The 15,935-nt window shown below is 38.1% G+C and overlaps 1 protein-coding gene across 1 annotated transcript; it reads right to left on the bottom strand.

Annotated features, from left to right (window-relative positions):
• Positions 1-2,636: 2,636 nt before the first annotated feature.
• On the bottom strand, positions 2,637-15,632 carry LOC120727983. Its single transcript, XM_040022607.1, has 10 exons — positions 15,465-15,632; positions 14,404-14,748; positions 14,030-14,176; positions 9,349-9,469; positions 8,283-8,633; positions 7,909-8,055; positions 6,975-7,076; positions 5,011-5,048; positions 4,777-4,932; positions 2,637-4,308 (listed from the first exon to the last, which is right to left on the bottom strand). Exons 4-10 carry the CDS (start codon positions 9,380-9,382, stop codon positions 4,204-4,206), a joined length of 933 nt encoding a protein of 310 aa, XP_039878541.1. The 5' UTR covers positions 9,383-9,469; positions 14,030-14,176; positions 14,404-14,748; positions 15,465-15,632; the 3' UTR covers positions 2,637-4,203.
• Positions 15,633-15,935: the final 303 nt, after the last annotated feature.

Genomic DNA, 15,935 nt, shown 5'->3' with positions numbered 1-15,935 from the left:
GTTGCATTAACTGGTATTAACTCAGCCAGTTAATGCGAGACAAATCCAGATGCTCATTAAAGATTTCTGGTTTGATCAGAAAAGAAAACATTGGTCCAAACATCTGAAAGTCCCAAAAACACATTGTGAATTCTGTCTCGAGTCTACGGATGTATCCGTGTATTTCCATGGTGCTGATGCTGCGCTGAGCGGAAAGCTCCTGAAGCTTTTGAAGTGTCAGAATGTGGAAAGCTAACAACGTCCCTCTCACCATAAATTATTTTTAGCCAATTACAAGTTGAATCTGGTAGTTGGGGTTGTTAGCTAAGATACCGTCATTAAGAAGAGTCACAACTAATGTGTCTATGCGAGCTAATTTGCGATGTGCACCGTTGGCGCAGCCATTTATTTTTTGATACACCCTCTCAGATTAATTCACTGCGTGTCGAGCCCAGGGCTGTACTGGGACAAAAAAACAAACAAAAAAAAAACAGCCCGGGCATTTTGACTAAAAGAATAAACAACAATTTTAGGGATTTCTATGAAACTTTATACTAACCACAAATAAACCCGTCTAAAAATGAAATTGATCAGTTTCTTGATAATGTAACCCTTCAAAAATTACTAGACAGTCGAGCAATGGCACTGGATTCGCCACTGACGCCAGGTGAACTCCAGGAAGCTCTGATAAGCAGAATTCTACAAAGAATTCTGGACGATTCTGGCACCTGTATTCCACAGAATGTTCCAAGAAATTAAGGAAAATGCCAGACTTCCACCAAATATGAATTCTGCCAACATTAATCTCCTGTTAAAACCAGGCAAAGACCCTTTATTTCCCTCAAGCTATCGTTCAGTATCCCTGATTCATGTAGACCTCAAAATAATCTGCAAAGCTCTCTCAAAGAGATTAGAGAAAATAACCCTTCTCTTAATTCATTCTGACCAAACCAGTTTCAGACAGGCACTCATCAACAAATACATGTAGATTACTTAATTTAATAGACTAATCATGCAATAAAAACACTGAAATCACAATATTGTCTCTAGATGCAGAAAAAGCATTTGGCAGAGTTAACTGGAAATTTTTATTTGCAGCTTTACAAAAATGTGGTTTTGGAAACTCTTTCATAAACTGGTTAAAATATACAATTCCCCAACAGCCTGTGTCAGAACAAAGGACTAAATATCCTTCAGCTTCTGTCTCCTGAGGGGCACCAGGCAGGGATTCAGACAATAATTCTGATTGCTACAGTGCTGCAGACTGGCAAAAAATAAAAAATAAAATAATGAAGTAGTTACTCTGAAGCATAGAAAGTATTTATAGTTATAGTATTTATAATCTTTCCTCTGTCTGTGTCTGTTACACTGGCACTTGTGAAAAAGCTCTGAAACCAAACAGCAACTAATCACAGTCTGTATCTGTCATCTAGCACAGATCTCATGCAGTGCTGCTGTGAGGAAGTCAGCCATGTTCTCTCTCAGCTGCTGACCTGCTGTGCTGGAAACTTATTTATTTAGCTGTTGTGCTTTTTACTGAACTCACTGCAATGATCAGTTTACAATCAAACACATGCTACATACATTTGACAGTTTTGACTTTAATTCTACTTTGATTGCAATATTTTTGTATTTTAATTTATTTCAACACATTTTTATCTTTTACTCAGAATAGAATAGCCATTTATTGTCATTCTACATGTACATCAACACCGAGGAAAGAAGTTTACATTTTAGAAATGTTCTTCTTCCACATCTCACAGTGTGTCACTAATAGATAGTTCACTCATTAATGGATCTTCATCACATGTAAATCTACATACATATAAAAATATATAACGTACCTGAACTTGCAGAGGAGGCTGATGAAGGTGTGGAGCTTCCTGAAGTTGAGCTTAAACTCTGTGCTGTTGGTGGTGTGGAGGCTGATGAGAGAAACACTGAAGCTGAAAAAGGTCTCAGAGCCATGCAACTGTGATGCTTCCTCCTTCCTCTGCTCTGTGGGTGAGAGTTTGTGCTTTGACCAAACCAGTGTTTTCATCCTGAAGTGCTGCTGAAAGGATGAACAATCGTTAGTTACAATCTTACTATAGATTAAATGTGACAGCTGTGTTTATGTTTGCATGTGAAATGTGCGTTTTAGTGGTAGGACTGCAAAACATCCAAAGCTTAAAGTTTGTCACCGCTCACTGTGCTGTTGCTCTTCAGCTCATTAAAAGAAGAAATGAAACACAGAGTGTTTGTTTCATCAGCTCTACTATTATAAGTTTGTCATTCAAAGAAGAGTAGAGGAAAAATAAAAAAAATATTTGACTACAGATTCAATGTACAATAAAAAGTAGGAAAATATTTCTGGGGATCAAACTGGTTTGAATCTCAAAATAATTTGCAAACAAGTTTGTGGAAATATTTAAATTCCACTCATTTCCAAACTCCACACTATGTTTAACCACAGAAACCAGTAACTGTGGGAGAAAACAAGCAAACACAGCCTCTCCCTGACAGTTTTTACCAATCAGAAGCACAATTCCATATATAATCCTGTGTAATGTTAAGTGAGCGTCATCTTCTTTCAGCTACTTGCAGGCTGTTGCAAAGGTTCACCTTTCGTGGCCTAGCTGTTTCGCAGATTCTTTTGTGTGTGCAAATTTGCATGCTTTTTTGTTTTGTTTTATTTACAGCGCATTGTGTTCTGCATCCTGACTGGCTGTAGGCCATTGTCCATCAATCTCGTGCCATGTCTCCTTTACAGTACAGAATCCATTCAGCTTGTCAAATTTACATAAACCTTCGATCGGTGTGACTGTGCTGTACTGTTGTTTGTAAGTTTTCTCCCCAACAAATGTGCCTTTGGTTTCATTGTACAACATATTGTACATGTTACACTGTGGGTGGGGTGTTTGCCTGCTCTCTCCGCCTCCTTCTCTCTTGCCACTCCTACCCCTCTGTCTCTCTCACCCTTCTCTCTCCCCAGGACACAGCTGCTGTTCACTGGCCTCGTTTACCATCTGGGCCCAGTCAGTAATCACCTCTGAGGTTATATAAGCTGGGGATGACCTGTGTGCGAATTGGTTTTTCCCCTGTTGCTCTACACAATTTCTTCTAGGTGTTGGAAAGGCTCCTTTGCGTGTTTGTCATACCCGTGGTGAGCAGTTACAGGCTTGTGGGCCCCACAGGTGTCTCCCCGTGGCGAGGAGTTAAGTAAGAAGTGTGAGAAGCGGGAAGCGCCTCCTTTATTTGTTTGGTAGTTTTTTTCCTTTGTTGCTGCGACTACTTCCTTTGTTTTTTTGGCATTACTGGTAAAAAAAACGGCTTTGCCGGCTCTTTAAGTTAAGATTATTTGTAATAAAACTATTTTATATACTGAACACCTCTGTCTGGTTTCCTTTTCATTCCATTCCTGACCCATTTATCACCGGTCCCCACACTCACACCCCTTATTTTTCTACAAAGGTTTGAGCTTTGAGAGTGTATAAACAAGAGAAAATGTGAAAATGTTCATGCCTGTCTGAGAAAAGTGTATAAAGTGTGTAGTGAGGGGTTTTACAGCCTTACATCTATACAGAAATTTTTACATCTATAAAAAACGAGGGAACACTGTACACGTTTTGTACACTGATTGTACAAAACATGCACTAAACAAATCATACTTGTGAGTCCTCAAAGTTACACACCAATCATTGTGTACAATCTTACTTTATGGTTGTGGATCATATCGTACACATTTGCAAACCTTCTCTCCATATTTATGCTACATCAACGTTTCTGACACTATTTAGAGAAGAAATAAAATGAGACACTTCAGACCTTCATCCAGTCTCAACTGAAACTTCAGCGCTGTTATGCTGAAAAGTTAAATATTAACAAGTGTAGGTATTAAAAAAAACATTTTTTACATTAGAATTTTTTTTCTGTCTTTTTATTGTGTTTGTTTCAGTTTGACTGATGACAACAGTAACAGGTGACACAGCAGTTAATCTGAGTTCCATTGGTTTGGTAAAATACACACTAACATAAAATAGATGAAGTTAGCCACCTGGAGCCTTTTTGCTGACTACATTTAAGGATCGTGCTCCAGGAGCAGCCTGCCAGTCATACCATCATGCCATCTGTTAAACTAAACTAAAAGTAGCTGTAATTAAAAACAACTTTCAGTGTAATTGTTTGACAGCAAGTAATAAAGATGGTCATAAACAGAAAAATATACTGTTGTATGGATTCTGTTCATCTGTTAGCCACCAAGCTTTCATCAGCAGCATCACTACTGATGTTTTTGGACATATGAGGAGGTGAAGCATCTGCGGTGTGGTCGGCAGAGCTGGCATGTACCTGGGGACGAAGTACAAACATATATTGCATTACCACAGGGGGCGCTGTTGGTGGCACGATAGTGGGAGAAATCCACTTCAGTGTAATCAACTGCATTCATGTCATCTTCAGTCCTAAAGGAATAAAACTTCAGTCTCTCAAAATATGATGTAAATGAATAAAAATCATACAGATAAACTCTGAGAGAAGATAAAATATGTGTACAAGAAATATTTAAGTATGAAATCTTAAAAAACATTTGCCATCAGCTTGTTAATGAAACAAGAATGAACCAAAAAAAATGCAATTTCTGTTAAATGCAAAAAAACAAACAAAAAAACCTAAAAAGCAGCATTTTTAAGCATTAATACTGGCAATCGTATAAAATATCTATCAATGATAAATGATAAATTACTTTAATGCACAAACTGTGATCTAGATCCTAGTTTCTGACCTCAGAGCTTAAAATCCGACCACAGTTTTACTTACTTTGTTGTGAGGAGAGGTGGAGAGGCTGTAGACGTCTATTGTTTTCATCTCCATCTGGTTGGAGGTTTTTGGTGCAGCATCTGTTGAGGACACTTCTGCAGGAGGTGAACTGCTCTGTCTGTCCACCTCTCTGATCTCTATATATACGTTGTTGCCCTGCAGAAGGAACAAAGCAGCTGATTGATACAACTCAAGCTGTGATGAAGCTCAGGTGTCACAGTTCCTAAAATTCACCTGTGTGATGTCAGCACGCTCAGACTCCACAGGAGGTCCTGAAAAACATGCAGATAAGAAGATAAACATCAGTCTTTAACCAGCAGAACTACATCTGTAGATCTGAAAGGATCAGGCAAAGAGGACCAACGAGGGATTAATACTAAAGAAAAAGGAGCCTGCCTATCAATAATGACAATTTCTTTTAACCAGTCATTGTTCTTATTCCCAAATGAAGAACTGATAGGGTAGACTGATTAGACTGGATAGACTCAGTTTTAAATGTTAATTTCAATTTAGTTTTCAAAAATAATATCAAAAATGTTGGTCATGTGTTAAATATAAATAAAAACAATGCAATGATTCCCAAATCTCTTAAACTGATATTTTATTCATTAGAAAAAAAAATCAATCAAATGAGGCTTTTTTTTTTTTATAATGTCATGAAACACAGTAGCTCATTTTGAATTTGATGTCAGAAAAAATGCCTCACAAAAGTTTGCATGGGTGCAACAGGAGGCTGGAACAATAAGCACTGCTAAACCCAAACAGCTGGAAGAATAACTCTTTTGTAACAGGTCAGTAACTCGGTATAAAAAGAGCATCTTAAAGAGGTGAAGTTTCAAAGAAGTAAAGGAGTCTTCTCTCAGCTAAAGATCAATTTTCACTGACTGAAGCAAAGTGGAAAAGTGTTCTGTAGTGAGATCAATTAAAAGCTGAAATTCTCTTGGATGTTGCGTCTGCTGGACTAAAGAGAAAGACTGTTCCGTTTATTATCAGTGCTCAGGTCAAAAGCCTTCGTCTCTGATGGTACGGCGGTGCATCAGTATCTGTGGAATTGGAAGCTTCAACACCTGAAAAGGCGCCATCAATGCTGGAAGGTGTACTCCCATCCAGACGTCTTTTTAAGGGAAGGTCTTATATATAGGTATATTTCATCAACACCATATTAAACTGCATTCTGTATCTACTACACCAGCCTGGCTTCACTGCCTGCAGTCCAGACCTTTGACCAGCTCAAAATATTTGGAGCATCATGAAACCAAAAACATGACAGAGAAGACTCAGGACTGCTGAGCAGCTGGAAACCTCTAACAGACAAGAACAGGACGACATTCCTAACAGCTAGTCTCCTCAGTCTCCTCGGTCTCCAGATGTTTCCAGACTGTTGTTAAAAGATGAGGGGACGCTACATGGTGCGCCATCAAATTCAGAATGAGCTAATAGTTTTCTGAAAACGGTACATGTTCTCAGTTTAAACATTTGATGTAATTTATGTGTTCTATTTGAATTTTGTGTTCATAATGTGATGAAATTTTTATTTTCCCAGTAAACAAACTGCATCATTTTAGAAGTTCTGACAGACTGAATTTGAGAATATTTGAGCCACAGTTGGAAGCTCATTTCAGTCCTTGTGTTACTTATGTCGTCAGGACATTAATATTTTCTGGACAGAAACCAGTTCCCTGTGATATGTATTTCTAAATTTTACTGTGTTTAAGTTTTTAAAGGGTTTAATGGGACGACTCTTTGTTATATTTCCCTAAGAAGGTCCAGGGGATGAGGGGAAGTGATAAAAAGTGTCTGGGTCGAAAAAAGGAGACAGGGAGGCAAATTGGTTAAACTAAAGAGTTTTATTAATGCTTCTGTTAGTAACTGAACTAAAAGACACTGTTAAGCCGCTATCACCATTTAAAGAAGCAAACCAAAACTCAGGCATCAGTCAGTGAACTGAAAAAGTAGATTAAAAAAAAGGATTAGTCACCAAACACTCCTCTCCACCGAGCAGGAGCAAACAATCACCAAACACAGCTCACTAGCTGCAACCACCAACATGGCTCTCCTGCACCAGAGCTCACCTTTCTCTGGCTTTTAATTGCTGATGGGAGTCAGCTGTACAAAAAAATGTTGCAGGAGAGACAGCAGGACACACAGGGCAACTAAAGAGTTAAAAACACCATCGTGCATGTTTCCTGTAGCCTCACCTTTGGGTTTAGCTGTCCTCTTCATCATGTAGAAAATCAATGAAGTTGCTAAAAAGGCGCTGATGATAATGACCACAATAAGACGGACATAAATCAGCACATCTGCAGGAGTTTAACAGAGAAGGGTTTTTTTACTCGCAGTGTAAACATGTGGAGCAAAGCCGGTTCATTTAGCAGTAAAAATACAGTATAACATGTGTTTTTGGACTGGACACAGTTACTCAGGCATTTATGTGACAAACTGCTTATCAATCATGACAGAAAAACAAATCAGAAAAAATCAATTTCCTTCTGCATGAAATTATTTAATGAAGTAGCACAGAAAGTATTTATACTTTCACCAAGTTTTCTGTATTGAGTACCTGCTGTTGTACTTTCTGCTAAAACGTGAGCAGCTCCCTATTTCGCTTCACTCAGTAACAACTACAGCTCCCACAATGCTTTCCTCTGTCTGTGTCTGTTACACTGACACTTGTGGAAACGCTCTGAAACCAAACAGCAACTAATCACAGTCTATATCTGTCATCTAGCACAGATCTCATGCAGTGCTGCTCTGAGGAAGTCAGCCATGTCCTCTCTCAGCTGCTGACCTGCTGTGCTGGAAACTTATTTATTTAGCTGTTGTGCTTTTTACTGAACTCACTGCAATGATCAGTTTTCAGTCAAACACGTGTTACATTCATTTGACAGTTTTGACTTTAATTCTACTATCATGCCAATATTTTTCTACTTTAATTCATTTTAACACATTTTTATCTTTTACTCAGAATAGAGTAGCCATTTATTGTCATTCTACATCAACACCGAGGAAAGAAGTTTACATTTTAGAAATGTTCTTCTTCCACATCTCACAGTGTGTCACTACTAGATAGTTCACTCATTAATGGATCTTCATCACATGTAAATCTACATCATATAAAAATCTATAACGTACCTGAACTTCCAGAGGAGGCTGATGAAGGTGTGGAGCTTCCTGAAGTTGAGCTTAAACTCTGTGCTGTTGGTGGTGTGGAGGCTGATGAGAGAAACACTGAAGCTGAAAAAGGTCTCAGAGTCCCGTTTGGTGTTGAAGGGGTTGAAGCTGTGAACAATGAAACCATCAGAGTCATAATAAGACCACTTGAAGCAGTTTATATATCTGCATGTGACTGACGTGGTTATGGGCTGTTTGACAGCAGAACTGATGAAACTTGATGTTTCAGATAAATATAACATCTGTAGGTGATTTGAAGGAAAAGTAGCTGCTTTTGAGACGTGAAGCTTCTGTCACACCTTCAAAGACAAACACGACTGTTAGCAGAAACTCACCTTCTGTGACAATCAGCTCAAAATCATGGTTTCCATCTGTCAACAAGACTCTCTCCAAAGAGCACCTGTACTGTCCTGAGTCAGACTGTTTCAGCTGTGTGATGCTCACATACATAATATCAGATGAGGTAAGACCTTTGTTTTCATATTTAATGCTGTATCTGCCGTTCTGAGCTGCATCATCAGATGTTTCAACAAGAATGTTTCCATTTTCACATTTTTCCTTACAGAAGAGTTTCCTGCTTCCAGGGAAATAAAAGCTGCACCCAACTGTGATGTTTCCTCCTTCCTCTGCTCTGTGGGTGAGAGTTTGTGCTTTGACCAAACCAGTGTTTCCATCCTGAAGTGCTGCTGAAAGGATGAACAATCATTAGTTACAATCTTACTATAGATTAAATGTGACAGATGATTATTAATTTGAACTGATGACAGAAGTTCAGTTAACTTCATTTTTCTGTTTTTATTTGCAAACAGCAAACTTCCTGTTTTATACACGAACACAAAGCATCTGATGTGGAAGATTCAGAGTTTAAGGTTGTGAAAAAGATACAAAAATGAAATTTGATTTTTTTTTATATCTTTGATGACATCAGCAGCAGCAGCAGCAGCAGCTATTTCCATATTTGTATGTGAAATGAACATTTTAGTCGCGCTGCTAAACATCCAGTTCTCACTTTGTTGCTCTTCAGCTCATTAAAAGAAGAAATGAAACACAGAGTGTTTGTTTCATCAGCTCTACTATTATAAGTTTGTCTCTCATAGAAGAGTAGACGAAAAGTATTTGATTATAGATTCCATGTACAAGAAAAAAGTAGAAATTTCGGGGGATCAAACTGTTGGGAAACTAAAAATAATTTGTAAAGTGCAAAAAAAATTTTGTGGAAACATTTAAATTCCACTCATATCCAAACTTCACACTATGTTTAACCACAGAAACCAATAATTATGAGAGAGAACAAAGAAATGAAGAAGTGAGTCGCAAAACGAATTATAAATGAAAATAAAATGGAGACAAATAAAAGTTAGAAGAGAGAAAGTGACAGAAATAAGAAGAGAATTTACTCACTGAGGAAGATGAAGCAGAGCAAAGTGTGTTTCATCTCAGAGCTCTGATGGTTTAATGCTGCTTCAGTTCGTCTTCACTTCAAACCAGGAACTTCTTACTTCTCTTAATGACGAGGTCACGCCTTCAAACCACACACACACACACACACACACACACACACACACACACACACACACACACACACACACACACACACACACTCCTTCTCTCTCACCAGTCGAGGGTGAGTGATGCGATCCTAAATCCCTTGAAAATGTTCATGCCTGTCTGAGAAAAGTGTATAAAGTGTGTAGTGAGGGGTTTTACAGCCTTACATCTATACAGAAATTTTTACATCTATAAAAAACGAGGGAACACTGTACACGTTTTGTACACTGATTGTACAAAACATGCACTAAACAAATCATACTTGTGAGTCCTCAAAGTTACACACCAATCATTGTGTACATTTGTAAATCTTACTTTATGGTTGTGGATCATATTTGCAAACCTTCTCTCCATATTTATGCTACATCAACGTTTCTGACACTATTTAGAGAAGAAATAAAATGAGACACTTCAGACCTTCATCCAGTCTCAACTGAAACTTCAGCGCTGTTATGCTGAAAAGTTAAATATTAACAAGTGTAGGTATTAAAAAAACATTTTTTACATTAGAATTCTTTTTCTGTCTTTTTATTGTGTTTGTTTCAGTCTGACTGATGACAACAGTAACAGGTGACACAGCAGTTAATCTGAGTTCCATTGGTTTGGTAAAATACACACTAACATAAAATAGATGAAGTTAGCCACCTGGAGCCTTTTTGCTGACTACATTTAAGGATCGTGCTCCAGGAGCAGCCTGCCAGTCATACCATCATGCCATCTGTTAAACTAAACTAAAAGTAGCTGTAATTAAAACAACTTTCAGTGTAATTGTTTGACAGCAAGTAATAAAGATGGTCATAAGCAGAAAAATATACTGTTGTATGGATTCTGTTCATCTGTTAGCCACCAAGCTTTCATCAGCAGCATCACTACTGATGTTTTTGGACACATGAGGAGGTGAAGCATCTGCGGTGTGGTCGGCAGAGCTGGCATGTACCTGGGGACGAAGTACAAACATAAATTGCATTACCACAGGGGGCGCTGTTGGTGGCACGATAGTGGGAGAAATCCACTTCAGTGTAATCAACTGCATTCATGTCATCTTCAGTCCTAAAGGAATAAAACTTCAGTCTCTCAAAATATGATGTAAATGAATAAAAATCATACAGATAAACTCTGAGAGAAGATAAAATATGTGTACAAGAAATATTTAAGTATGAAATCCTAAAAAACATTTGCCATCAGCTTGTTAATAAAACAAGAATGAAAAAATAAAAAATGCAATTTCTGTTAAATGCAAAAAAACAAACAAAAAACTAAAAAGCAGCATTTTTAAGCATTAATACTGGCAATCATATAAAATATCTATCAATGATAAATGATAAATTACTTTAATGCACAAACTGTGATCTAGATCCTAGTTTCTGACCTCAGAGCTTAAAATCCAACCACAGTTTTACTTACTTTGTTGTGAGGAGAGGTGGAAAGGTCTATTGTTTTCATCTCCATCTGGTTGGAGGTTTTTGGTGCAGCATCTGTTCAGGACACTTCTGCAGGAGGTGAACTGCTCTGTCTGTCCACCTCTCTGATCTCTATATATACGTTGTTGCCCTGCTAAAGGAACAAACCAGCTGATTGATACAACTCAAGCTGTGATGAAGCTCAGGTGTCACAGTTCCTAAAATTCACCTGTGTGATGTCAGCATGCTCAGACTCCACAGGAGGTCCTGAAAAACATGCAGATAAGAAGATAAACATCTGTCTTCAACCAGTGGAACTACATCTGTAGATCTGAAAGGATCAGGCAAAGAGGACCAACGAGGGATTAATACTAAAGAAAAAGGAGCCTGCCTATCAATAATGACAATTTCTTTTAACCAGTCATTGTTCTTATTCCCAAATGAAGAACTGATAGGGTAGACTGATTAGACTGGATAGACTCAGTTTTAAATGTTATTTTCAATTTAGTTTTCAAAAATAATATCAAAAATGTTGGTCATGTGTTAAATATAAATAAAAACAATGCAATGATTCCCAAATCTCTTAAACTGATATTTTATTCATTAGAAAAAAAAATCAATCAAATGAGGCTTTTGTTTTTTTATAATGTCATGAAACACAGTAGCTCATTTTGAATTTGATGTCAGAAAAAATGCCTCACAAAAGTTTGCATGGGTGCAACAGGAGGCTGGAACAATAAGCACTGCTAAACCCAAACAGCTGGAAGAATAACTCTTTTGTAACAGGTCAGTAACTTGGTATAAAAAGAGCATCTTAAAGAGGTGAAGTTTCAAAGAAGTAAAGGAGTCTTCTCTCAGCTAAAGATCAATTTTCATTGACTGAAGCAAAGTGGAAAAGTGTTCTGTAGTGAGATCAATTAAAAGCTGAAATTCTCTTGGATGTTGCGTCTGCTGGACTAAAGAGAAAGACTGTTCCGTTTATTATCAGTGCTCAGGTCAAAAGCCTTCGTCTCTGATGGTACGGCGGTGCATCAGTATCTGTGGAATTGGAAGCTTCAACACCTGAAAAGGCGCCATCAATGCTGGAAGGTGTACTCCCATCCAGACGTCTTTTTAAGGGAAGGTCTTATATATAGGTATATTTCATCAACACCATATTAAACTGCATTCTGTATCTACTACACCAGCCTGGCTTCACTGCCTGCAGTCCAGACCTTTGACCAGCTCAAAATATTTGGAGCATCATGAAACCAAAAACATGACAGAGAAGACTCAGGACTGCTGAGCAGCTGGAAACCTCTAACAGACAAGAACAGGACGACATTCCTAACAGCTAGTCTCCTCAGTCTCCTCGGTCTCCAGATGTTTCCAGACTGTTGTTAAAAGATGAGGGGACGTTATGGTGCGCCATCAAATTCAGAATGAGCTAACAGTTTTCTGAAAATGGTACATGTTCTCAGTTTAAACGTTTGATGTAATTTATGTGTTCTATTTGAATTTTGTGTTCATAATGTGACAAAATTTTTATTTTCCCAGTAAACAAACTGCATGATTTTAGAAGTTCTGACAGACTGAATTTGAGAATATTTGAGCCACAGTTGGAAGCTCATTTCAGTCCTTGTGTTACTTATGTCGTCAGGACATTAATATTTTCTGGACAGAAACCAGTTCCCTATGATATGTATTTCTAAATTTTACTGTGTTTAAGTTTTTAAAGGGTTTAATGGGACGACTCTTTGTTATATTTCCCTAAGAAGGTCCAGGGGATGAGGGGAAGTGATAAAAAGTGTCTGGGTCGAAAAAAGGAGACAGGGAGGCAAATTGGTTAAACTAAAGAGTTTTATTAATGCTTCTGTTAGTAACTGAACTAAAAGACACTGTTAAGCCGCTATCACCATTTAAAGAAGCAAACCAAAACTCAGGCATCAGTCAGTGAACTGAAAAAGTAGATTAAAAAAAAGGATTAGTCACCAAACACTCCTCTCCACCGAGCAGGAGCAAACAATCACCAAACACAGCTCACTAGCTGCACCCACCAACATGGCTCTCCTGCACCAGAGCTCACCTTTCTCTGGCTTTTAATTGCTGATGGGAGTCAGCTGTACAAAAAAATGTTGCAGGAGAGACAGCAGGACACACAGGGCAACTAAAGAGTTAAAAACACCATCTTGCGTGTTTCCTGTAGCCTCACCTTTGGGTTTAGCTGTCCTCTTCATCATGTAGAAAATCAACGAAATTGCTAAAAAGGCGCTGATGATAATGACCACAATAAGACGGACATAAATCAGCACATCTGCAGGAGTTTAACAGAGAAGGGTTTTTTTACTCGCAGTGTAAACATGTGGAGCAAAGCCGGTTCATTTAGCAGTAAACATACAGTATAACATGTGTTTTTGGACTGGACACAGTTACTCAGGCATTTATGTGACAAACTGCTTATCAATCATGACAGAAAAACAAATCAGAAAAAATCAATTTCCTTCTGCATGAAATTATTTAATGAAGTAGCACAGAAAGTATTTATACTTTCACCAAGTTTTCTGTATTGAGTACCTGCTGTTGTACTTTCTGCTAAAACGTGAGCAGCTCCCTATTTCGCTTCACTCAGTAACAACTACAGCTCCCACAATGCTTTCCTCTGTCTGTGTCTGTTACACTGACACTTGTGAAAACGCTCTGAAACCAAACAGCGACTAATCACAGTCTATATCTGTCATCTAGCACAGATCTCATGCAGTGCTGCTGTGAGGAAGTCAGCCATGTCCTCTCTCAGCTGCTGACCTGCTGTGCTGGAAACTTATTTATTTAGCTGTTGTGCTTTTTACTGAACTCGCTACAATGATCAGTTTACAATCAAACATGTGTTACATTCATTTGACAGTTTTGACTTTAATTCTACTATCATGCCAATATTTTTCTACTTTAATTCATTTCAACACTTTTTTTTTATCTTTTACTCAGAATAGAGTAGCCATTTATTGTCATTCTACATGTACATCAACACCGAGGAAAGAAGTTTACATTTTAGAAATGTTCTTCTTCCACATCTCACAGTGTGTCACTACTAGATAGTTCACTCATTAATGGATCTTCATCACATGTAAATCTACATCATATAAAAATCTATAACGTACCTGAACTTCCAGAGGAGGCTGATGAAGGTGTGGAGCTTCCTGAAGTTGAGCTTAAACTCTGTGCTGTTGGTGGTGTGGAGGCTGATGAGAGAAACACTGAAGCTGAAAAAGGTCTCAGAGTCCCGTTTGGTGTTGAAGTTGTTGAAGCTGTGAACAATGAAACCATCAGAGTCATAATAAGACCACTTGAAGCAGTTTATATATCTGCATGTGACTGACGTGGTTATGGGCTGTTTGACAGCAGAACTGATGAAACTTGATGTTTCAGATAAATATAACATCTGTAGGTGATTTGAAGGAAAAGTAGCTGCTTTTGAGACGTGAAGCTTCTGTCACACCTTCAAAGACAAACACGACTGTTAGCAGAAACTCACCTTCTGTGACAATCAGCTCAAAATCATGGTTTCCATCTGTCAACAAGACTCTCTCCAAAGAGCACCTGTACCGTCCTGAGTCAGACTGTTTCAGCTGTGTGATGCTCACATACATAATATCAGATGAGGTAACACCTTTGTTTTCATATTTAATGCTGTATCTGCCGTTCTGAGCTGCATCATCAGATGTTTCAACAAGAATGTTTCCATTTTCACATTTTTCCTTACAGAAGAGTTTCCTGCTTCCAGGGAAATAAAAGCTGCACCCAACTGTGATGTTTCCTCCTTCCTCTGCTCTGAGAGTTTGTGCTTTGACCAAACCAGTGTTTCCATCCTGAAGTGCTGCTGAAAGGATGAACAATCATTAGTTACAATCTTACTATAGATTAAATGTGACAGATGATTATTAATTTGAACTGATGACAGAAGTTCAGTTAACTTCACTTTTCTGTTTTTAGTTGCAAACAGCAAACTTCCTGTTTTATACACGAACACAAAGCATGTGATGTGGAAGATTCAGAGTTTAAGGTTGTGAAAAAGATACAAAAATGAATTTTGACTTTTTTTTTATATCTTTGATGACATCAGCAGCAGCAGCAGCAGCAGCTATTTCCATATTTGTATGTGAAATGAACATTTTAGTCGCGCTGCTAAACATCCAGTTCTCACTTTGTTGCTCTTCAGCTCATTAAAAGAAGAAATGAAACACAGAGTGTTTGTTTCATCAGCTCTACTATTATAAGTTTGTCTCTCATAGAAGAGTAGACGAAAAGTATTTGATTATAGATTCCATGTACAAGAAAAAAGTAGAAATTTCGGGGGATCAAACTGTTGGGAAACTAAAAATAATTTGTAAAGTGCAAAAAAAATTTTGTGGAAACATTTAAATTCCACTCATATCCAAACTTCACACTATGTTTAACCACAGAAACCAATAATTATGAGAGAGAACAAAGAAATGAAGAAGTGAGTCGCAAAACGAATTATAAATGAAAATAAAATGGAGACAAATAAAAGTTAGAAGAGAGAAAGTGACAGAAATAAGAAGAGAATTTACTCACTGAGGAAGATGAAGCAGAGCAAAGTGTGTTTCATCTCAGAGCTCTGATGGTTTAATGCTGCTTCAGTTCGTCTTCACTTCAAACCAGGAACTTCTTACTTCTCTTAATGACGAGGTCACGCCTTCAAACAAACCACACACACACACACACACACACACACACACACACACACACACACACACACACACACACACACACACACACACACACACACACACACTCCTGCTCTCTAACCAGTCGGAGTGAGTGATGTGATCCTACTACAAGGCAGATAAATCCCTGCAGTCTGAGTGTGTGTGCAGGTCTGGATCCTGGAGGTCACGCTGGAAGGATCCATCTAGTGGAATCTCTGGACTCTCTTCATGGAGCTCATGGCTCAGTAAAACAGCTGACAGAGACACGGAGCATCGTTGATCACATGATACCTTATCTTACCTGCTTAGCCTCTTGTGTCCTTGTCTAGTCTTGTGT

Source organism: Simochromis diagramma, unplaced genomic scaffold (genome assembly GCF_900408965.1).
Source record: "Simochromis diagramma unplaced genomic scaffold, fSimDia1.1 OVJJ01000308.1, whole genome shotgun sequence".
Taxonomy (NCBI): Eukaryota; Metazoa; Chordata; class Actinopteri; order Cichliformes; family Cichlidae; genus Simochromis; species Simochromis diagramma.
The sequence above is the reverse complement of the archived record's forward strand: the minus strand, read 5'-3'. Positions and strand labels throughout refer to the sequence as shown.

Coding starts and splice junctions, on each gene's coding strand:
- LOC120727983 (XM_040022607.1), bottom strand. CDS start 9,382: ATGAAACACACTTTGCTCTGCTTCATCTTCCTCA. Junction 8,056..8,282: donor TGAGCTGATTGTCACAGAAG/GTGAGTTTCTGC, acceptor CATTGTTCACAG/CTTCAACCCCTTCAACACCA. Junction 5,049..6,974: donor GAGGACAGCTAAACCCAAAG/GTGAGGCTACAG, acceptor CATGTTTTTCAG/GACCTCCTGTGGAGTCTGAG.